The sequence below is a fragment of the Astyanax mexicanus genome, chromosome 17 (genome assembly GCF_023375975.1).
Source record: "Astyanax mexicanus isolate ESR-SI-001 chromosome 17, AstMex3_surface, whole genome shotgun sequence".
In the NCBI taxonomy this organism is placed as follows: Eukaryota; Metazoa; Chordata; class Actinopteri; order Characiformes; family Acestrorhamphidae; genus Astyanax; species Astyanax mexicanus.
The window spans coordinates 22,578,748-22,604,139 of NC_064424.1; the positions used below are offsets into that span (position 1 = coordinate 22,578,748).

Consider the following 25,392-nt stretch of genomic DNA (forward strand, 5'->3'; position numbering starts at 1 on the left):
TTAGACTCAGCTACAAAAGCTACAATGGGAAAGTCAAAGGAACTCAGTGTGGATCTGAAAAAGCGAATTATTGACTTGAACAAGTCAGGGAAGTCACTTGGAGCCATTTCAAAGCAGCTACAGGTCCCAAGAGCAATTGTGCAGACAATTATACGCAAGTATAAAGTGCATGGAACAGTTGTGTCACTGCCACGATCAGGAAGAAAACGCAAGCTATCACATGCTGCCGAGAGGAGATTGGTCAGGATGGTCAAGAGTCAACCAAGAATCACCAAGAAGCAGGTCTGCAAGGATTTGGAAGCTGATGGAACACAGGTGTCAGTCTCCACAGTCAAGCGTGTTTTACATCGCCATGGACTGAGAGGCTGCCGTGCAAGAAAGAAGCCCTTGCTCCAGAAAAGGCACCTTAAGACTCGGCTGAAGTTTGCTGCTGATCACATGGACAAAGATAAAACCTTCTGGAGGAAAGTTCTCTGGTCAGACGAAACAAAAATTGAGCTGTTTGGCCACAACACCCAGCAATATGTTTGGAGGAGAAAAGGTGAGGCCTTTAATCCCAGGAACACCATGCCTACTGTCAAGCATGGTGGTGGTAGTATTATGCTCTGGGGATGTTTTGCTGCCAGTGGAACTGGTTCTTTGCAGAAAGTAAATGGGATAATGAAGAAGGAGGATTACCTCCAAATTCTGCAGGAAAACTTAAAACCATCAGCCCGAAGGTTGGGTCTTGGGCGCAGTTGTGTGTTCCAACAAGACAATGACCCAAAACACACATCAAAAGTGGTAAAGGAATGGCTAAACCAGGCTAGAATTAAGGTTTTAGAATGGCCTTCCCAAAGTCCTGACTTAAACCCCATTGAGAACATGTGGACAGTGCTAAAGAAACGGGTTCATGCAAGAAAACCATCACATTTAGCTGAACTGCACCAATTCTGTCAAGAAGAGTGGTCAAACATTCGACCTGAAGCTTGCCAGGAGCTTGTGGATGGCTACCAAAAGCGCCTAGTTGCCGTGAAAATGGCCAAGGGACATGTAACCAAATACTAATGTTGCTGTATGTATATTTTTGACCCAGCAGATTTGGTGACATTTTCAGCAGACCCATAATAAATTTATGAAAGAACCAAATTTTATGACTGTTTTTTGTGACAAACATGTATGTGTTCCGATCACTCTATCACAGAAAAATAAGAGTTGTAGAACTTATTGAAAACTCAAGACAGCCATAACATTGTTTTTTTACAAGTGTATGTAAACTTTTGACCACAACTGTATGTTCACTTTAAACACTAAAATCAAAGTGTACATGAATAAACAATTAAGAGTTTTAAATAAATTTGCAGAAACACAATAAAAATGACAAATTGAAATTTGTCTTATTTTTAGATGAAAAGAAATGTGGTTTATTTTATTTTATTACCTATGCTAATAATTTCTCGTTTTAGGAACATGTGACTGTGACTGTACTCCTTGTTAAATAAAGCTAATATTTTTGGTTTTAAAATAATTGTAGAGGAGAGTATATATTTTTTTCCAACTACACTAGGCGGTTCACCCAAAAAAGCAATCACTACAGCTGTCCAATCAGAGACAGGGATAGATACACAACAATGCCAGTAAAAGGGAGTTGAACTAACCCAAATATGGTTAGTTCCTTAGATACACAAATTAAATCAAAATCCCAAACACACAAAAAACAATAGATCCCCTACAGCAACTCTCTGGTCCTTACATCCACTCCATACTACTCTTCATTGAGTCCAACTCCTCTGTTCTGTTCATTTATCATATTAGTTAAAGTAATTATTGTGACAGGCCTAGTACATACCATAAAATTACTAGTACTTACTAACTGTTTATTACCACATACCTAACATAACGTAAAATAAAGTGCTACCAATGCCTCACTTGAGGTCTAACAAATCCTCAAGGGAAAGACTGCTGTTAATATGCATCTGATGAGGAGTTCAGGATGAGCAAGAAAAAGTTTACCTGTCTCGAGGGACTGATCCATCCTTGAAGTTGAGAGGTTCTGTCTTTGACTGTGCACTCTTGAAGGACACACAGCTGGATCCAGGTGAGTCTGATGGTTCTGCCTTTTCACTAAAATTAGAAAGAAAGGTATATAGGTAACAATTCTCATAAAGTGCAGATATTCCTATAACCAGTACATTTAACCCTTTGAAGTGCAGCATGTTGCGATTTCATTTTCTATATATTTGCAATAAATTAATTCAGTCATTCAGTATTCAATTCCTCAATTACCCTGTTGATGATCGTCATTATTTAATTTTCTTACTTTTATAAAAAAGATTTTGTATTTCTACATCAAGTTCACACACACCGGTCAGACACGACCCACATTTACCATTTCAATGTTTTAATTGTTCTTCCATTACTGTAGACAATATTTGATGCCAGTAGTGAAATATAACTGTACATAATATTTCATTAGGTTTGGGTTACCATGAGAGTGAGTACATTACCTGTCAGAAAGTTTCAGTTAATCATTATTAGCTATTAGCTGTTGACATATTCTATTTTAGTAGCTAAATCTACTGGAGGTAGATAAATATTGCAGTTAGCTGAGGTGTCCGTGCTCTTTAACAACTACACAACACAACGCAGAAGTAAACCGGTTACACATATCATCAACAAACAGAATTACAGCCTTATTTAATTACAGACATATAATGTTCACTTTAAACAATAAAAAACTGTACATGAATAAATAAATAAGAGTTTTAAATAAATTTGCAGAAACACAAACAAAATGACTGTAATGGGTGGGGAGCGGTAGCTCTCCAGCCCAGAAGGTTGTAGAATCCAAGCGCAGAGCAGTAGATCTCAAAGCAGGTAAACTCAAGAAAAGAAGGGAAATAATAATAATAATAATAATAATAAGAATTAATATATAATCGTTAATATATATATATTAATAGGATATATAATAATATTACATATAACTCTTATTATTTAACCCCACCCCACGTGGGGATCGAACCCACGCTGTCGCGGTCGGTGCCCAATGCTCTTACCGCTGAACCAGCAAGGGGATTGGGACGCGGCCGCTTTATTCACCCTAAAGAGCAGCCACCGAAAGGGGCGGAGCAATGAAAACGGGCAGAAAACAAAAGTCACGCCTAGCGTGAGTGAGTGAGAGAGGGGGACAATATGTGACCCAGGCCACCGGGAAGCGTGGCTACCTCTTATGGAGCGAGGTAAAAACAAAAGAGCTTCCAAAGAAAACTGAACTGAACGGAGGTGATTGTGGATTAAGTGCTGCTCCACCAGAGAGGAGAGGAAGGAACAGCGAGGGAAAGAGAGAGGTGAGCGAACCGCGTGCCTCGCGCCTGCTACACACACACACACAAAGACAAAGACTGGAGGGAGGGGCGGCGGAGGAGAGCACACCGCTCTGCTCCACCAGACTCGAGAGAGAGAGAACAGAGAAATTAAAGAGGAGTCGAGGAGACAGCGATGCTGCTCACCTCGCTCACAGAAAAGGAGATGGGACAGAAGGTAAGAGAAAAAAGAGCCGGGGCTCGCTCGAGAAACGTGCATAGATTCGCTCTCACGAGCTTCAAAGATCCAGCGCCGAGTGGCTGATTGGCGTTGCTTATAAGGTGTTCAAAGCAGGTGTTGGTAATTAGCCAATCAACACTCGGCGCTGGCCTTGCGCGCCCTCCGATGCCCCGGAGAATACCGCGACCAGGCACCAGCCCTTACAATGACGAACTGAAATGTGTCTGTTATTTTTGGATTTAAAGAAATATGGTTTATTTGTTTTATTACCTATGCTAATAATTTCTCGTTTTAGGAACCTGTGACTGTGACTGTACTCCTCGTTAATTAAAACAAATCTTTTTGTTTTTAAATAATTGTAAAGGAGAGTATTTTGTTGTTTCCAACTACACTAGGCGGTTCACCCAAAAAAGCAATCACTACAGCTGTCCATTCAGAGACAGGGATAGATACACAACAATGCCAGTAAAAGGGAGTTGAAGTACCCACACAGTCTTCAAATATGGTTAGTTCCTTGGATACACAAATGAAAGTAAAAGCCCAAACACACAAAAAACAATAGATCCCCTACAGCAACTCTCTGGTCCTTACATCCTCTTCATTGAGTCCAACTCCTCTGTTCTGTTCATTTATCATATGAGTTAAAGTAATTATTGTGACAGGCCTAGTACATACCATAAAATTACTAGTACTTACTAACTGTTTATTACCACATACCTAACATAACGTAAAATAAAGTGCTACCAATGCCTCACTTGAGGTCTAACAAATCCTCAAGGGAAAGACTGCTGTTAATATGCATCTGATGAGGAGTTCAGGATGAGCAAGAAAAAGTTTACCTCTCTTGAGGGACTGATCTATCCTTAAAGTTGAGAGGTTCTCCTATTGACTGTTCACTCTTGAAGGACACACAGCTGGATCCAGGTGAGTTTGGCCTTTCTGCAGTTCCACTTCAATTAGAAAGGTGTGAAAGAATTCACATAAAAGTGCATTTTTTTTCTTTTACAATTAAATTTAAATTGGTTATACATGTTACCTAAATGTATTTTCTGTAGTAACCCAATATTTATTTGGGTTATAATTTATTCATTTATCAGTTGAGGAGTTTAGGATGAGCAAGAAGAAATAAAAATATTACCTGTCTGGATGGACTGATCCATCCTTAAAGTTGAGAGGTTCTCCTATTGACTGTTCACTCTTCAAGGACACACAGCTGGATCCAGGTGAGTCTGGTCGTTTTGCATTGTCCCTAAAATTAGAAAGAAAGGTGTAGGTAAGAATTCTTATGAAGTTCAGGTATTCCTATAACAAGTGCATTTAACCCTTTGTTGCGCATCATTTTGAGATTTCATTTTCTATATCTTTGCAATAAATTAATTCAGTCATTCTGTATTCGAGGTATTTCTTAATTAACCTGTTGCTGATAGTCATTATTTTATTTTTTCTTTTCTTACTGTTCGAGGGTTTCCATGAAATATATTTGCAATAAATTTGTTCATATATGGCTATGTTTTTGATTAGTACAAATATTTTCTTACTTTTAAGAAAAAGCTTTTTTATTTCTACATCAAGTTCACACACACCGATCACACATGACCCACATCTACCATTTCAATGTTTTTTCTTTTCTTACTGTTTGAATATCAGTACCCCTCTAATGCCCAACATTGGTCAAAAAGGACCTGCATTCATTTTCTATGTGTCACACCTTCCAATGCTTCTACTAACTTTTCCACCTTCACAAACTCCAACTCCCAGAATGCACCTCTCAATCATGTGTCTCAGCCAGCCAATCAGCACCTGATTGTTAGATCAGCTTCACCTGTGTTTTGAGTAATTACTGGGGTTTTTCCATGTATAAATATAAGTCTGTTTGTCCTGTTATTTGCAAAGTACTGCCCCTGTTAATCAGCTGCATACTGATCATTATTTCTTTGTTTATCTATTTCCGTGTATGACCTATTTTTTGGCTTTTGTCTCTGATTTTGTCTTGCCCTTTTGGTTAGTTCACTTGGCTATTTTGTTCTGGTTTAGACCCTTATTTCTTGTTTATTGTTTATCGCTTTTGAACTGTGATTTGGCTCTGATGTTTTGGTCAGTGTTGTTTGTGGTTTGTACTGTTGTTAGTACTCAGTTCAAGCTTGTTGGTTTGGTTCTTTTTATTAAAGCTTCTCCTGATTTTTACTGCAAGCATCTCACTAATGTCTGTGGCGTAAATAACAGTAAATTAACAAGATTGTGATTTTTATAAACAGATTGTGTAAATAATAATAATAATAATAATAAGAAGAAGAAGAAGAAGAAGAATGCACAGTATCAACCACAGCTGCAAATAAACAATTATACATAAGAGCTTCACAGAAATTATCAAAGAAAAATACAAAAAAATATATACCGCTGTTCTCATAATATTAATTTTTGGTGGTTCAAAAATAAGCTTTCTACTTTGCTAAATAGCCACCAATATACTTACCTTAAATAGTTATAACTAAAAGTTATTTTAAGCTATATTTGGCAACTAAAGTAGAGAATAATTTAGATAATTAATTTAGAGTAGTCAATAGCTAATAATAACTTGTAATGTTATATTATTAAAGATGCCTTGTTCAGACCTCTGATTGGACATAGAGCGTGTTGGCTGTTTGTGTTTAGCGTTTAGCTTCAGGCGGTGGTGGCCTTATCTCTTTAAATTGGAATGTCTAACTGTACTTTTTAAAAACGGACTTTATGGTAAACTTTTGCTACTTCTAAACAACTACAACATTGTCTAAAACACAGTCATTTTGGGTGAAAATGTCTACTGTTCGAACCAAAAGGTGGAAATCTCAGTCAGAGAACGGACTCCGAGCATCTGAGCCTCACTGCCTTTACGAACACCATTATTACCCTCAAAGAAAGAGGACATTTGTAAGGAAATCTAAGCAGCTGCGACAAATTTGAAAGCCAAAATTTCACCGCAGTCACCTCATCTGCATCTGAAAACGCTCTGTGGTATCCAATTTTTCTCATACATACATTTTAACCTTATTTTTTGAGAATATGAAATATTTTTGAGAATTTAAAAATAGATTGCATACCATCAATGACCACATTTACAGCCTTATTTAATTAGGGACAAATAATGTTCCCTTTAAACACTAAAATCAGAGTGTACATGAATAAATAATAAGGATAAACTATTAAATAAATTTGCAGAAACGAAAACAAAATTGACTAATTGAAATGTGTCTGTTATTTTAGATTTAAAGAAAAATGCTATCATTGTTTCATTACCTATGCTAATAATTTCTCGTTTTAGGCACATGTGACTGTGACTGTACTCCTCGTTAAATAAAACAAATCTTTCTGTTTTTAAAATAATTGTAAAGGAGAGTATATTGTTGTTTCCAACTACACTAGGCGGTTCACCCAAAATAGCAATCACTACAGCTGTCCAATCAGAGACAGGGATAGATGCACAACAATGCCAGTAAAAGGGAGTTAAAGTACCCACACAGTCTTCAAATATGGTTAGTTCTTTAGATACACAAATGAAAGAAAAATACAAACACACAAAAAACAATAGATCCCCTACAGCAACTCTCTGGTCCTTACATCCACTCCATACTACTCTTCATTGAGTCCAACTCCTCTGTTCGGTTCATTTATCATATTAGTTAGTAAAGTAATTATTGTGACAGGCCCAGTACATACCATAAAATTACTAGTACTTACTAACTGTTTATTACCACATGCCTAACATAACGTAAAATAAAGTGCTACCAATGCCTCACTTGAGGTCTAACAAATCCTCAAGGGAAAGACTGCTGTTAATATGCATCTGATGAGGAGTTCAGGATGAGCAAGAAAAACTTTACCTCTCTTGAGGGACTGATCTATCCTTGAAGTTGGGAGTTTCTCCTATTGACTGTTCACTCTTGAAGGACACACAGCTGGATCCAGGTGAGTTTGGCCTTTCTGCAGTTCCACTTCAATTAGAAAGGTGTGAAAGAATTCACATAAAAGTGCAGTTTTTTTCTTTTACAATTAAATTTAAATTGGTTGTACATGTTACCTAAATGTATTTTCTGTAGTAACCCAAAACACCTGTAATCTAACAAACCCTGACTGAAAACATTTATCAGTTGAGGAGTTTAGGATGAGCAAGAAGAAATAAAAATATTACCTGTCTGGATGGACTGATCCATCCTTAAAGTTGAGAGGTTCTCCTATTGACTGTTCACTCTTCAAGGACACACAGCTGGATCCAGGTGAGTCTGGTCGTTTTGCATTGTCCCTAAAATTAGAAAGAAAGGTGTAGGTAAGAATTCTTATGAAGTTCAGGTATTCCTATAACAAGTGCATTTAACCCTTTGTTGCGCATCATTTTGAGATTTCATTTTCTATATCTTTGCAATAAATTAATTCAGTCATTCTGTATTCGAGGTATTTCTCAATTAACCTGTTGCTGATAGTCATTATTTTATTTTTTCTTTTCTTACTGTTCGAGGGTTTCCATTAAATATATTTGCAATAAATTTATTTATATATGGCTATGTTTTTGATTAGTACAAATATTTTCTTACTTTTAAGAAAAAGCTTTTTTATTTCTACATCAAGTTCACACACACCGATCACACATGACCCACATTTACCATTTCAATGTTTTTTCTTTTCTTACTGTTTGAATATCAGTACCCCTCTAATGCCCAACATTGGTCAAAAAGGACCTGCATTCATTTTCTATGTGTCACACCTTCCAATGCTTCTACTAACTTTTCCACCTTCACAAACTCCAACTCCCAGAATGCACCTCTCAATCATGTGTCTCAGCCAGCCAATCAGCACCTGATTGTTAGATCAGCTTCACCTGTGCTTTGAGTAATTACTGGGCTTTTCCATGTATAAATATAAGTCTGTTTGTCCTGTTATTTGCAAAGTACTGCCCCTGTTAATCAGCTGCATACTGATCATTATTTCTTTGTTTATCTATTTCCGTGTATGACCTATTTTTTGGCTTTTGTCTCTGATTTTGTCTTGCCCTTTTGGTTAGTTCACTTGGCTATTTTGTTCTGGTTTAGACCCTTATTTCTTGTTTATTGTTTATCCCTTTTGAACTGTGATTTGGCTCTGATGTTTTGGTCAGTGTTGTTTGTGGTTTGTACTGTTGTTACTACTCAGTTCAAGCTTGTTGGTTTGGTTCTGTTTATTAAAGCTTCTCCTGATTTTTACTGCAAGCATCTCACTAATGTCTGTGGCGTAAATAACAGTAAATTAACAAGATTGTGATTTTTATAAACAGATTGTGTAAATAATAATAATAATAATAATAATAATAATAATAAGAAGAAGAAGAAGAAGAATGCACAGTATCAACCACAGCTGCAAATAAACAATTATACATAAGAGCTTCACAGAAATTAGCAAAAATAAATAAATATACCGCTGTTCTGACAATATTAATTTTTGGTGGTTCAAAAATAAGCTTTGCTTTACTTTGCTAAATAGCCACCAATGTACTTACCTTAAATAGTTATAACTAAAAGTTATTTTAAGCTATATTTGGCAACTAAAGTCGATTTAGATAATTAATTTAGAGTAGTCAATAGCTAATAATAACTTGTAATGTTCTTTTATTAAAGATGCCTTTTTCAGGCCTCTGACTGGACATAGAGCGTGTTGGCTGTTTGTGTTTAGCATTTAGCTTCAGGCGTTTGTGACGTTATTTCTTTAAACTGGAATGCCTAACTGTACATTAATCAGTTGAGGAGTTCAGGATGAGCAAGAAAAACTTTACCTCTCTTGAGGGACTGATCCATCCTTGAAGTTGAGAGGTTCTCCTATTGACTGTTCACTCTTGAAGGACACACAGCTGGATCCAGGTGAGTTTGGCCTTTCTGCAGTTCCACTTCAATTAGAAAGGTGTGGAAGAATTCACATAAAAGTGCATTTTTTTTTCTTTTACAATTAAATTTAAATTTGTTGTACATGTTACCTAAATGTATTTTTCTGAAGTAACCCAAAACACCTGTAAACTAACAAACCCTGACTGTAAACATTTATCAGTTGAGGAGTTTAGGATGAGCAAGAAGAAATAAAAATATTACCTGTCTGGATGGACTGATCCATCCTTAAAGTTGAGTGGTTCTCCTATTGACTGTTCACTCTTCAAGGACACACAGCTGGATCCAGGTGAGTCTGGTCGTTCTGCATTGTCCCTAAAATTAGAAAGAAAGGTGTAGGTAAGAATTCTTATGAAGTTCAGGTATTCCTATAACAAGTGCATTTAACCCTTTGTTGCGCATCATTTTGAGATTTCATTTTCTATATCTTTAGTCATTCTGTATTCAAGGTATTCCTCAGTTTACCTGCTGATGATCCTCATTCATTTATTTTATAAATATATATATAAATATAAGTCTGTTTGTCCTGTTATTTGCAAAGTACTGCCCCTGTTAATCAGCTGCATACTGATCATTATTTCTTTGTTTATCTATTTCCGTGTATGACCCATTTTTGGCTTTTGTCTCTGATTTTGTCTTGCCCTTTTGGTTAGTTCACTTGGCTATTTTGTTCTGGTTTAGACCCTTATTTCTTGTTTATTGTTTATCCCTTTTGAACTGTGATTTGGCTCTGATGTTTTGGTCAGTGTTGTTTGTGGTTTGTACTGTTGTTACTACTCAGTTCAAGCTTATTGGTTTGTTTCTGTTTATTAAAGCTTCTCCTGATTTTTACTGCAAGTACATAATAATAATAATAATAAGAAGAAGAAGAAGAAGAATGCACAGTTGTCAGGGCCAGACAGGAATGAGACTGGTGCAGATACAATAAAATAACTTTTATTAAAGTTATAGAGTAGACAGGAGTAGTCAACAGAGACAGGGTCAGTACCAAAAGTGCACAGTGTAGAGAAACCATACCATAACCGGAGGACAGTCCAGAGTTCATACACGGGTAGGCAGTATCACAGGGTAGGCAAAAATCCAGAGTACGATAAACAGTCCAGGTCATACACGGTAATCCAACACAAGGGAGCAGGCAAAAATCAAAGTCGGTAGAAAACAAAAACAAGATCATACACGGAGAATAGCAAGGGCAAGAGAAACGCTTTGTATTGTAGGATTTACCAAACAGATACTCGGCGAGGTGTGAGCGTGAGCATGGTCCTTAAATACACTGAGTAATCAGTACTCGGGACTTCCTGGTGGCGTAATGTGACGTGTCATGTGATCGGGAGTGTGTGTTGTGTCATGGAGTGGTGCGTTCTGGGTATTGTAGTTGTTACTGTGAGAATCGCAGATAGAGCTGGATGTGGGAGACACAGACGTGCTTTCAGCACCAGACATGACAACAGTATCAACCACAGCTGCAAATAAACAATTATACATAAGAGCTTCACAGAAATTAGCAAAGAAAAATACAAAAAAATATATACCGCTGTTCTCATAATATTAATTTTTGGTGGTTCAAAAATAAGCTTTCTACTTTGCTAAATAGCCACCAATGTACTTACCTTAAATAGTTATAACTAAAAGTTATTTTAAGCTATATTTGGCAACTAAAGTAGAGAATAATTTAGATAATTAATTTAGAGTAGTCAATAGCTAATAATAACTTGTAATGTTCTTTTATTAAAGATGCCTTGTTCAGGGCTCTGATTGGACATGGAGCGTGTTGGCTGTTTGTGTTTAGCGTTTAGCTTCAGGTGTTTGTGACATTATTTTTTTTAACTGGAATGCCTAACTGTACTTTTTAAAAACGGACTTTATGGTAAACTTTTGCTACTTCTAAACAACTACAGCATTGTCTAAAACACAGTCTTTTTGAGTGAAACTGTCTACTGTTGGATCCAAAAGGGGGAAATCTCAGTCAGAGAACGGACTCCGAGCATCTGAGCCTCGCTGCCTTTACGAACACCATTATTACCCTCAAAGAAAGAGGACATTTGTAGGGAAGTCTAAGCTGCGACAAATTTAAAAGCCAAAATTTCACCGCAGTCACCTCATCTGCATCTGAAAACGCTCTGTGGTATCCATTTTTTCTCATACATCCATTTTAACCTTATTTTTTGAGAATATGAAATATTTTTGAGAATTTAAAAAGAGATTGCATATCATCAATGACCACATTTACAGCCTTATTTAATTAGGGACATATAATGTTCCCTTTAAACACTAAAATCAGAGTGTACATGAATAAATAACAAGGATAAATAATTAAATAAATTTGCAGAAACAAAAACAAAATTAACTAATTGAAATGTGTCTGTTATTTTTAGATTTAAAGAAAAATGGTTTACTTGTTTTATTACCTATGCTAATAATTTCTCGTTTTAGGCACATGTGACTGTGACTGTACTCCTCGTTAAATGAGTCAAAAAACAGGCTGCCCTCCCAAATACTTCTCACATGCTGAATCTGCAGTAGATAATCCGAAAATTGAAGAAGATCGGACAGCACTCATATAATCAATCACTACGGCTGTCCAATCAGAGACAGGGATAGATGCACAACAATGCCAGTAAAAGGGAGTTGAAGTACCCACACAGTCTTCAAATATGGTTAGTTCCTTAGACACACAAATGAAAGCAAAATCCCAAACACACAAAAAACAATAGATCCCCTACAGCAACTCTCTAGTCCTTACATCCACTCCATACTACTCTTCATTGAGTCCAACTCCCCTGTTCTGTTCATATATCATATGAGTTGATAAAGTAATTATTGTGACAGGCCTAGTACATACCATAAAATTACTAGTACTTACTAACTGTTTATTACCACATACCTAACATAACGTAAAATAAAGTGCTACCAATGCCTCACTTGAGGTCTAACAAAACCTCAAGGGAAAGACTGCTGTTAATATGCATCTGATGAGGAGTTCAGGATGAGCAAGAAAAACTTTACCTCTCTTGAGGGACTGATCCATCCTTGAAGTTGGGAGTTTCTCCTATTGACTGTTCACTCTTGAAGGACACACAGCTGGATCCAGGTGAGTTTGGCTTTTCTGCAGTTCTACTTCAATTAGAAAGGTGTGTAAGAATTCACATAAAAGTGCATTTTTTTTCTTTTACAATTAAATTTAAATTGGTTGTACATGTTACCTAAATGTATTTTCTGTAGTAACCCAAAACACCTGTAAACTAACAAACCCTGACTGTAAACATTTATCAGTTGAGGAGTTTAGGATGAGCAAGAGGAAATAAAAATATTACCTGTCTGGATGGACTGATCCATCCTTAAAGTTGAGAGGTTCTCCTATTGACTGTTCACTCTTCAAGGACACACAGCTGGATCCAGGTGAGTCTGGTCGTTTTGCATTGTCCCTAAAATTAGAAAGAAAGGTGTAGGTAAGAATTCTTATGAAGTTCAGGTATTCCTATAACAAGTGCATTTAACCCTTTGTTGCGCATCATTGGAGATTTCATTTTCTATATCTTTCCAATAAATTAATTCAGTCATTCTGTATTCAAGGTATTTCTCAATTAACCTGTTGCTGATAGTCATTATTTTATTTTTTCTTTTCTTACTGTTTGAATATCAGTACCCCTCTAATGCACAACATTGGTCAAAAATGACCTTAATACGGTTCGTAGACCGTAGAAATCCGATGTGGGGAAAACTTTCAGTCAAGAAACACTTAAGACAGGGATATGAGTGTAGATGAGGAATGAATGGATGTAGGCGATCACACCAGAAACTAGTTTGTTTGCGCGACCATGGTGTAAATTTAAAGTGTGATAACAGCGAAACAGCGAAATCATCAGAAGGCATCAAACTAGAACATGAAAGTAAATTTCGTGATCTCCCTGCTGCAATTGTATGGTTGCTTAGACGGAATGATTTGAAAACAATAGCCGAGGGTGAGCATGTTTTAGACAACATCCAAAGCTTAGAGAAAATGCGCTCAACAGAAATTGAAAAACTCAGGGCACACATTTTCGCATTTGATCATGACAAACTTAGTTGGGCAAGAAAAAAGCGAGGCGATGGAATCTGAAATCAAGCGATTTAGACAAAAAAATGTACTTAGACAAGCGCTACACTTCCACACTGGAAGATTACTGCAACAATGCAGGTTTCCCCGTAGCAGCCATTAAAGAAGCTGCAGTTAGCTTAACTGGCATGAGTAGAACCACAGATGATAGTGAGGATGAGGCTATTGCAGTGGTTACAAAGCTCTCTAAAACCTGTCAGATCTCTGACAACAAAATGCATCTAAACCAAGAGCTACCTAAAGCAACGTCAATCGTAGCCAACCCAGCCACGATATTAACTCAATTACCTGATGCCTTGTTTTCAAATTTGGATATCAAAAATGGTTTCTTGTCCCTTCACCCAAAAGACCAATGAAAACTTGCGTTTCCAATAAACCAAACTCAATTTACGTGGCAAAGAAAGTCTCAAGGACAACACATCAGTCCAGAAGCATTCCACAAGGCTGTTTCAGACATTCTCAGTCTGTATGGTAGCACAGGAGAGGTAACTAGCTATGTAGATGAAATCCTACCTGAGACAAAAGGTCCTTTGCATGACGATTTAAACCTTGTGGATAGTGTCATTCAGACTTGGGAAGCTGTGAGATTTAAAGGAAATGAAGAGAAGGCACAGATTGGACAAAAATAAGCTCAATACTTTACCCCAAAACCACCGTGCACTGACAGAGGATAGACGCAAATGCATTGCTGAACTGCCAAGACCAGACACACTTAACTCGCTCCAAAAGGTGTTAGGAACTGCTAATTATCTTGGCACACAGCAAGTCCTGGCAGTTCATTGGATGTTGACCACAACGGAGCCTGTTGTTGGTTACCAGTCTGTTGTATTGCACAGGGTGCATATGCCAGTTCAAATGCTACTACAAAGGAAAATCAAAGGGGCTTCAGTTTAGAAGCTTGTGCAGTGGCTTTGAACCTCGCCTTTACGAACGCCATTATTACCCTTAAAAAAAGAGGATATTTGTAGGGAAATCTAAGCAGCGGCAACAAATCTAAAAGCTGAAATTTCACCATAATGTGTATTACGGTAGACAAATATACACTTTGGAAATGTTCAGAGTTTTTTAAAATAACCAAATCAAATAGTTATCAAATTCCAAGGTCTTAAATAACACATTCAATTGTATCGCTGCCCTTCTTTGGATACATGAATGGTCAGGAAAATCTATTTTTCTCCACTCAGACAATCTCGCTGCGGTCCACATCATCAATAATAGTCGTTCCAAATCGCTGGAAATCATGGCATGTATCCCTCATCTCACTTGGCACTCCATTAAGCATTAATTCATCATTAAAGCTGTTCACATCCCAGGTCCATCTAATTCCATTGCTGATTCTCTCTCTCATTTTCAATTCCAGAAATTCAAATCCTTGGCACCACATGCAGACTGCAACCCGACGGCGGTACCTCCATTATCAGAGACTACACTACACCTAACTCTCTCCACTTACTGGTCGAGCTGAAAAACCTACAAACATTTCCACTTCGCACATAACATCTCTTTTTCTTTGCAATTTCCATCCGTAATGGCCGCTTTCCTCACTTTCATTCACACCAAACATTCTGTCCGTTCATCATCACTTAGAGTCCATCTGGCTGCCATCAATTTCTTCACAAAACTCATCACTGGCATTTCACACCCTTCCTCTAATCACCCAAAAAATTCCCAGAATTCACTTATCTTAAAATCTCTCCCAACTCCTTCACTTATTCCCTACTATCAGATCTCAGCATCCTCGACTCTTACTGAGATACTCCCACTTTCAATATTTAGCAATGCAAAACTGACCGAATTGGCAAAACCACGATCCTCCATCTATTTAAACTGGTCTCACCTCTCAGCCCGTACGAACCTCTCGTCCACCACTTAGATCTCCACCTCTCTCAGCAAGCATCACCTTCAGATCTTCTATTCACCACTGAATCTAGAAGCTTAATCTCAAGGCATTGGTTCCACACTCATCTCCCCTGCATCCTATCTCTCGGTGGTTACTCACCAGACCAATTCTCCTCCCACTCCTTTCGCATCAGTGCAGCATCCAAGGCCTCCAGACAAGAAATTCCTAAGCACACGATCAAGCTCCTCGGTTGGTAGTCTTCCCAGGCGTATCAACTATACATTAATTCCAAACCAGATGATTTGAGACAGGCTCATTCCAAACTCGCTTCCATATAAGCTCCATTTTTTGGGGATATAAGTGCACGCTCCTTCAGCAAAGCAGTTTAGAACTCCAGGCCAAATTCCTCGAGCTCCCTCCCCTTTTTCTTCTTTCTCTACTTCTCTCAGGCATGGTCCGCACTTAGCAAAACGATGTTATGTAATAACAAAAGTTTAAGAGAAAGACCACGCCCAAACTCCACATTCTAACTCCTCCGCTTATCAATAAACTGCCCTGTAAATACCAGCTCCAACTACCTACCTTTCGTGACGAAAGTTGGCAACCCACCTCCTCCCCCAACAACCTCCATCTTCTACTCTACCACTTTCATGAAATCCACCCTTTTTCATTTAACTGCAATAACTTGACATTGAGTATGATGAAAGTGGGCTACTTCTGTTTAATCTGGTTTACTGCTAAAGTTAACATGTTTTTGGAAAGCATGTTGTATAGAACAATCTTCTTGAAGCCTCACATTAAGTCGCTAGTGCTGATTAAACAGCTTAATGGACATCCCACCATGCAAAAACTAATTTTAGGGAGGCACCGCTGCCACAAAACACAGCACCACTATATTAATAAAGTCAGTATAGTGACAAGAACATATATTTGAGCTTTTAAATATTGATAAAAGATTCACAGAACTGCACCCTACTTCAATGTTTGCCACACAATGTCAGGGCATTATATGAATTTGTGAATTAATGAAACGGTCAGCATGCGTGCATTTATATTTCAAATAATTTTTATAATCTATTTTATCTTTTATTTAACTAATGATTTGAGTTACTTGCCAGTTCCTTTAAGAGCAAGGTGTGCTCAGTGCATTGCTTTTGCATGTCTCAGCAGTAGAAACTGGCCTGCTTGTCCACGATGTGAAGGTGCGCGAGCAGGTCATTTATGGGAACAATAATGTTATTTTATTCTGTATTCTGTTTATTGTTGATGTATAAGTTGGGTTTGTGTACACTGTCAGGTACATGCGTGTGTATGTGTGTGTAACAAGCGGTGGTGTACATGTGAGGTGCGCACAGAGCACCTGCTTAGCTTGGATAAGTTTGGACTTCTGACAGATGACTGTTGTCCAGGTTTAAATCAGTCAGTGACGCACCTGTGTTTTCTGCCACCAACAAAGCAACATGCCACAAATTTACCTGAACATTCCTCTCTTCCAGACTACCACACCCATCCTAAACTTTGTCGCTATTTTAACGGCACATGCGCAGAGATAAAAATAGACAGTTTGCAGGGTGTAAGATAGCAATGAGCAGCGTGACACGCCTTGTGCAGGGTGCAAGATAGGGCCCACTGACTTTCAGAGGGCAACCATAATGCTTACCTTTGAATCTCATGTTGTTCCCCTTGAAGATTAACTTCACAGGTCTCTATTTTCTCACTCTCCTCTTCCATTAGGTCAGAAAGGTAAACATGTCCAAGACATCAGTGACATCAAACATCAGGACTATCAGGATTGGTGACACAATTCAGCCACATCTAGAGGAACGATAACAGGAAAAACATGCATGGTAATGTTTATTTAATTTTATTGAATTTTCCACTGGAAATCTACAAATGCAGGTGTATGTGGTTCTACAAATGGAATGCAATTTGCCTATTATGCTTCTAATGTTACTTTAAATGTTACTGGAAAACCTATGCACTAAACCAGTGTTGGTACATAACCTAGCACAATGTTATGCGTATGGAATAATGTGCATGAAAAATAAACTAATACTTGTCTTATGCATGTTAAAAGTTTTAAAATACCTATTTTATTTAATATGGAATAACTCTGATACTATGTAATGTCCTGCGATTACAACTGCGTTTTACATTCTTACCTTTTCTTCTGTGAGCTCCAAAATACCAAAACTGTTCCAGGTGGATTACATCATGTCCCCAGGCTTTTCTGAAATATGTGGAATAAATGGGATAATATTTATGAGATTATTTATGTGTGTCCTTGTGAGAAGGTCATAACACGCAGATGCTCAGTACCAAACTTAGTTTCATTTTCTTCTCTACATCCTGCCTCCCTCCCCCCAGCTTAATGTTTTCCTCACACACACAGCTAACAGGAAACGTTGTAAGGATGTTTATAAACGTTTTGAAGATTAGCCTGTAATGTTACAGAACTCATGCTTCAGAAACTTATGTGAATCTGTGATATAATAATGGTTTACATCACAATGTTATTGGCACGTTTCTCACATAACTTTACCAGCTAACATTTTGGAAACATTTAAAAGTACATTCCCACAACAAGAAAATGAAAAAAACATTGACACAACTGACGTTGCAGCGATGTTACCGGTATGGTTAAAAATAGATTAAATGAAATGTTACAACTAACTTACAATTGTTAGATGGAAAGGAGTTTTCTTATATTTATTTTTTTTTTAGCAGAAAAAATAAGGATTTTAAGAATACTGCTCTACCAGGAATACTTAACTCTCAGTGAACTGTCACTATAATCTACAGAGAGAATGAGAGAAAAATATGTAAGTGAGGGTAAGAACCCAGAGATACGTATAAAGTTATTCTGACACTGAATAGCACTAATAAAGTCTGAACTATAACTATAGTTCAGTTTTAGAAAGGTCACTTCTACTTTCTTTATAATAGCACTCTACTGAATTATTTAATGTGCTGTGCATATATTCATCTACACTCAGGTGGAGAATCAAGACAATATGGCACCCCTATTAATCTTAATCATTTTTAGTTCTAAATATTTGGGTGTTTGCAACAGCCATTTCAGTTTGATATATCTAATAACTGATGGACACAGTAATATTTCAGGATGATGCTGCAGCTTTTTGGAGGTGGTCTGTGGATTGTCCTTGACTTTTCTCACCATTCTTCTTTTCTGCCTTTCTGATATTTTTCTTGGCCTGCCACTTCTGGGCTTAACAAGAACTGTCCCTGTGGTCTTCCATTTCCTTACTATGTTCCTCACAGTGGAAAATGACAGGTTAAATCTCTGAGACAACTTTTTTGTATCCTTCCCCTGAACAACTATGTTATTTTTAGATCATTTGAGAGGTTTTGATGAGCTCATGATGCCACACTTCAGAGGAGATTCAAATAGGAGAACAACTTGCAATTGGCCACCTTAAATACCTTTTCTCATGATTGGATACACCTGGCTATGAAGTTCAAAGCTCAATGAGGTTACCAAACCAATTTTGTGCTTCAGTAAGTCAGTAAAAAGTAGTTAGGAGTATTCAAATCAATAAAATGATAAGTGTGCCCATACTTTTGCACTGGTCAAATTTTGGTTTAATGCATATTGCACATTTTCTGTTAGTACAATAAACCTCATTTCAATCCTGAAATATTACTGTGTCCATCAGTTATTAGATATATCAAACTGAAATGGCTGTTGCAAACACCCAAATATTTAGAACTAAAAATGATTAAGATTAATAGGGGTGGCCAGACTTTTTCATATGACTGTATATGCTTTGAAACTTAAACTAAATTAATTTAACTGATTTTAACAAGACAATCATACAATTGCTATTCAGGGTTCAAGTAAATTTTATGTGACATTATTCATGTGTGTGTCCTTGTGAGAAGGTCATAACTCGCAGATGCTCAGTACCAACATAGTTTCATTTTCTTCTCTACATCCTGCCTTCTCTACATCTAGCGATTTTAACAAGACAATCATAAAATTGCTATTCAGGGTTCAAGTGTCCCAACCTGATCTACATGCTTAATTCTGTATTATCTGCATAAACAAAAAAAAACAAAAGTATGTGGGATTTACTGGAATATAAAACATGCATTATAATTCACTTCACAACATCAATTTAAAAACTCGTACTTCATACAGGTTACCAGTATAATCAATTGAGAAGTATAATTTAATATACATCAACATCAAAGATGGAGAAGTGTAAACTGGTTAGAGCAGTGTGAGATTAATTTATATGCAAAATTGCTCATTGAAGTTCTACTTCTAGGTGTGAGAAGAGTCACAGGCTCAAAACCCTGGAATTCTTTTAATTGGCATAAGTATTTTTATTGCATTTACTGTTGAATATCATATCTTAACTGTGTCCTTGCACTTGAGAAAAAACATTTCTTGGTTTAGACAGGATGTCACATAAGCTCATCACTTCAAATGGCACCCTATATGTACCATAGCATGCTTGCACTGAATTACCTTCACTTTGTCTGCTTGGCCACATGTTGCAGACAGGAAAAAGAATAGCACGCATCAAATGTAAATGCTTCAGTGAACAGTGAAGTCTTTATAATACTTATAGTACCTTTGTCGTCAGAGGTGTAAAGTATTCCTTCCCTAATCAAAAATTAGCTTTTGCCCTGAAAAGCAAATTCATATTTTACAGGACATTTTCTGTCTGAGCTTTTAAGCATATAGACAGATTTATGTTAACCACAAATTATTATTGAGATCAGTTTAATCTGAACCACTGATTTTGGTATTGGGACAGTGCAGGATTTCCAATGTAGAGTGTTCAGTGAGATGTTGAGTGCTTAAAACCCTTCAGGTTTGTCAATTTCACATTAACTAGTTTTGTGTTCCCAGTCTAAAATGCTCATCCTATTATAGGTTAACAGAACCAAAATATGCATGTTGCCTTTTAGCTTAAGGTCTTGTGAGTTTCAATCTGCTGTTTATGGTCTGTATACCTATTTTTCACACTATTTTATGTCGAGGTTTAACAAGACTATTTTGTGTTGCCAATCAAAATTATATAAAAAAGTATAATTTTGTTAGTAAATAAAGGACAGAGGCCCAAAATTACACTTAACCAATGTTAGGTGTGTAAGTGGGGAACGGTTAATTTTGACTGTAACTACAAAATGGAAGGTTCAAGCCTCGCAGCACCTACACACTGGAGCAAACAAAAACATTAATATCCACATTTATATCAGCTAGCACTGATATTTTATACACCCCAGCCTCCTCAGTGCATGTTAACTGGTATTCTTCAAGGCTAGAAGGATTGTATAAAAGAAAAGAAAATAAATTGATGTATTTATTTTGAGTGTTCACCATCACAACACTTATACCAATAATATTCCAAAGCAATCACACATATTCATTGAGACAAAAACAGTTTAATTTTATATTTAGACATCATGATTAATTTAGTCTGTTGTATAGACCTTTGTACAGCATGAGTCACTAGTGAGAACGATTCAACAAGGCTTTGGGTAATTAACTTTTTTGAGCATCTTTGGGCTGGAAAACCCCATTGGTTCACAAAGCCTCGTTTTGCTATCACTAATATGTTCCCTTACCAACAACATGTTATATCTTAGCCTCAATAGTATTTTGCCTACTCTGCAAATCAACACACCACTCATTAAAAGTTACTTTGGTTTTTTTTTTATTAAAGTCTTAGCATTAAAAAAGCTAATAATTAAAAAACACTTACTTGTATCACCCTGGGGAAACTAAAAAAAAAGAGCCACCGCTAACATTCAACCCAGTTATAGGGGAGTTTCCCGCCTTACAATGGGACATACCATTTGTGGAGCTGGGCGCGGGGGTGGGGGGGGGGGGGGTATTATAGTGTTGTATTGTGTCTTTCTGCCCATAGTAGTTGGCAGAAGCAATGTATTTGTGGGTTATTTGATTAGGCCCAGTGATACAGCATGTTGTATGTTATGGCAGTTTTCTTTCCTGTTTTGTACAGTTTTGTTTTGTTTGTTTCTACTCACTGTACATATGTGCATCTTAAAAACAAACAAGGACAAAGTTAAATAACTGTTGCCCTCAAGCAACTTAAAAAAACACACTTAAAAATGTTAACTAGAAAACTGTTTGTGCAGCTTAATTGATTTCCACTTAAGTAAGTTTAAGAGTTTTTTTTTTTTGATAATATTGTTGGTATGGTACCTGATGTGGTTGGTTAAGTATTACTAATGTATTTGTGTCTTTTAAATGCAAGAAGGGTGCACTAATTTGAATTATTATGGGGAAAAACATTCTGTAATAATCCTGAATCTTACCGTTACAGTTTTTACTGCAATTTATACATTTGTTATAGTGTCACCTATTGATTCCTAATAGTCCTTTATTTTTGACTGGGAACACAAACAGTGGAAACTATTAGAAATGTGGTTGCTTGTGTGTGAGTGTGTGTGTGTGTGTGTGTGCTAAACTTGTTTAATGTAGGAAGAAATTGGCTTTAGTGAGAAAACCATTGTCAATCAATTAGCTGAATTAAACGGAAGAAGCCCTACAAATGAATTAAATTAGTTAAATAATTAAAAAATAAATAACAAAAATAAAAACCTATTTAATAAAGTTTTAAATCGTAAATTACACACAGTACTTCTTTAAATAAATGTTTGTGAGTCTCTTCTGTGATTTTCTATTACCTGCTGTTGTGTGCTACAGCTAGTTAGCATTAACACTAGCTAAGTGTTAGCTCAGATATTTAGCTTACTAGCTAACAATTTATCAATGTAAAAAATGAGCAGTTAATTACATGTGTTGTTTCTTTAAAAAATTCACCATGCTAAATAAACACACTGTAAAAAAAAATACAGCTTACCTGGACAACAGCTGTTTCTTTTTTTACGCTTTTTGTGTGAACTCTTCCCCTTTTACCTAATTTTGTTAAACATAACAAATTAAGCATAATTACTCTAACAACTAATGTTTTGTATATTAATTAGCATTATAATTTTGTCCCACACCAAAAAATGCAGGCTTTATTCATCTATTTATATATTTTTGATCTATATTTTTGGGCCAAGGGAAACTGTGTGACTTGGCTGCTGAGTAATCACCGATTTTTTTGCTTCACATATTCAGGTGCCTAAAAGTTTTAAAAGTTTTAGAGCCGCTTCTGGACCAAATATGCAGACCAGTATTTGTAATAGACACAGCTTTTATTAGACAAACCTCTAGGATACGGTTTTCTGACGAGTTGTGCTACCCTGTAAAACCGTGCTACCCTACTGTATAATTTAAACATAAAAACACCAGAAAAAGTATACCGTATTTAAAGTGCTCCCGGCAGAAGTCGGGAACGCGCATGCGCCCTGCTGATGCATTCGTCGTTAGGCAGCACAACTCGACCGAACAGGTGTTCGAAAAACGGAGTTGACAGTAAGCGGGTTTGCCGGAGGGGTGTAACTCTCTAAAATAACAAGATACTTCCAATTATTATTAATGGGAAAGAGTATGCTTCCATTTACACCTAAAATAATACTAATACTTGTCCAGACGTGCTAATTCGGGGTGTGAGCCCTTGTAAAAATATATGGTATACTTAAATTATGCTGAAGTAAGACTAAACTTAAGTTATGTTACTTTGGAACCACTAATTTGTAATGAATTACTTGTTATAATTAATATTATATTAATTAGCACTAAATTTATACTGAGTATACTTGTCATATGTTATTATGACCACTATTTAAAACAATTAAATACGTTTTTGTGAGCTGTACAACTGAACACTAAAAACATATTAAAAGTGTAATTTAAGTCTAGATTTGACATCACATTAGTTTCATTTTGAGGAGTGTATATAAACTGGGTAAAACTGAAAGCAAGATATCTTATTACAAGCATCAACTGTTATTTATTTTACCTAAACTAAACACAACTAAATGTAAATTTTACTGAAGTAGTTTTATTGCGGAATATGCTCCTCGAACACATTTATTAAAAGTATATTTTTATCATAAAAAAACTGTTTTACAATGTTATACTAAGTATATATTTTATTAAGTACATCAACAGTACAAAATTAGCACAGCCAAATAAAGTATAAATATTTTTAAGTATACTGAAATACTGATTAAATAGCTAAAAATATAATTTAATTATTGTGCATATAGTTCAAGTATACTATTATTATATTTAAATATACACTTTTTTTCCACAAATGAGTCTTAGTTAGCTGGTTCAGACCCCGCTGCCCAGCCCCATAAATCGTAAATTTTCCATCCGTGATTTTATAACGGTAAGCTATGGAGTAGCCCTGATCTTATTAACCTAAGATCACCTTGATTAAAACCCAAAAGAACGCAGCAGAATGGGTTAAAACCTACCAGTCTTGAGCTGTGGGCTATTCATAAAAAATAACAATGATTTAAAAAGAAAAAAAAAAACTCCTCCGCGCGAAAATAAATCTGTCTATTAATAAAGAAAATAAATAAATCTGTCGTTATTGCGCTTCCGTATTGGTTCTGGCGCGTGTTCATGAGATGAACTCGTTCCTCGTTCAGCTAATAAACTCTTTAAGCACTCTTATTATAAATGAGATCATTATTCTTACCGTTCTTCTGCTGGTTCTGCAGCGCGACACGCCGATCTGTTTAACTTCGTTGTAAAATAATAGAACGTTTTTTTTTTTTTTTTTGCTTAATCGCTGAGAGAAAAGTATAACGGTTCATGCGCAGCGGTTCTGCTCCGGATTTTACTTTCTCTTTCTTCCCGCCTGCGTTACTTTCTAGAAGATGCTCCTCCTCTGAAGCTTGCCTGTGTCTGTTCTCATAAATGCACAGGACTGGTGCATTAAGCAGAATTTATGAACTAAACTTTTACTGCATTGGCTGCATTACTTATTTTACCATTTCAGCAGTGACTTCCTTACTACCACTTATTTATTTTACATAATTAATAACCCAGATTTATGTTTTATTTTAACTATTTTTCCCTCAAAAGTAATTTCCTCAAAAGCTCTGGCAGTTTACTGCTCACTACTTGAAGTCATTCACCAGACTTAAAGTTGGACATGAAGTGTTTAAATGTCAACAAAACCTAAAAAAAGACTTTTGACAAATACAGTGTACAAAAAATATACTCATTTTGTACAGCTTGTCATGGTTTTATCATGTAGATGTACTTTATTATTTTGAAGGCTACACCATATCATTTTTTTTATAATGTTTACAAATACTGTTTGTATGTGTGTGTAATGTCAAACTTTGCACTTTTCACAGTGTGCCATGAAACCATAAAACAATCAGTGATGCTTTTAATGTTCATCTTAATAAATCTTAATAAATCCAAAATTGTTCTTACCATACATGCACTTCTCGTCCTGTCAGTGGGTTTAATGTTATGGTTAAATGGTTTAAGTATGGCTGTTTGTTTTTTGTAGTTAACAGTTAACTGTTCATGATGGTGACAAGTTGCTAATGTTTAACAGGAGGAGTGTCTTTTCTGACTTTCTGAAAAGTTTTTTTGTTTGTTTTTGTTTTTTATGTTTGTGACAAGTCATTGTACAGTAAGAAATGTTTCCACAAATGTAAATAATATGACACACACATAAATAAAATAAATCTATAACAGTTTCTCACCTCAGCTACACGAACTGCTGTACAAAGTTCAGTATTTCTCATGCTGAACCTTATAGAAAAGGTTTGTATGTGAATGATTAGCATCTGCCCTTTCTGATAGTCTCCTAGTTCAGTGTCACTTTCAAAGGCTTTAGTGTGATCAGACAAAGGAATTTAAACATGTTCATCTATTCAGTTCTCATAAGATTGAAACAAATCTCTGTAAATGAAAGTTGTGCCAATGATCTTTATTCTGGTTCTGTTAACAGCAAACAGTAGCACCTTGTAAATCTATATTTATTGTAATTAAGTGTGTAATTGAGTTGAACACCTTGACTCTATGCTTTTGTGTATTTTTTGTCACTTTTCACACACATTATTCAATAACAAAGATACATTATTTTAGCTACTAATAAGTTTTCACTTTAATATAAAGCAATGGG

The 25,392-nt window shown here is 36.3% G+C and overlaps 2 protein-coding genes across 2 annotated transcripts in view; both read right to left on the reverse strand.

Annotated features, from left to right (window-relative positions):
• LOC111188388 (protein NLRC5-like) overlaps positions 1–25,392 on the reverse strand; it is a 118,628-nt gene that overhangs the window by 46,365 nt on the left and 46,871 nt on the right. The window lies entirely within an intron of this gene.
• Positions 4,341–24,037, reverse strand: LOC107197560 (uncharacterized). The gene is made up of 9 exons (XM_049466422.1): positions 23,944–24,037; positions 17,506–17,573; positions 17,004–17,158; positions 9,612–9,722; positions 9,302–9,412; positions 7,691–7,801; positions 7,383–7,493; positions 4,664–4,774; positions 4,341–4,475 (listed from the first exon to the last, which is right to left on the reverse strand). Exons 3-9 carry the CDS (start codon positions 17,072–17,074, stop codon positions 4,361–4,363), a joined length of 741 nt encoding a protein of 246 aa, XP_049322379.1. The 5' UTR covers positions 17,075–17,158; positions 17,506–17,573; positions 23,944–24,037; the 3' UTR covers positions 4,341–4,360.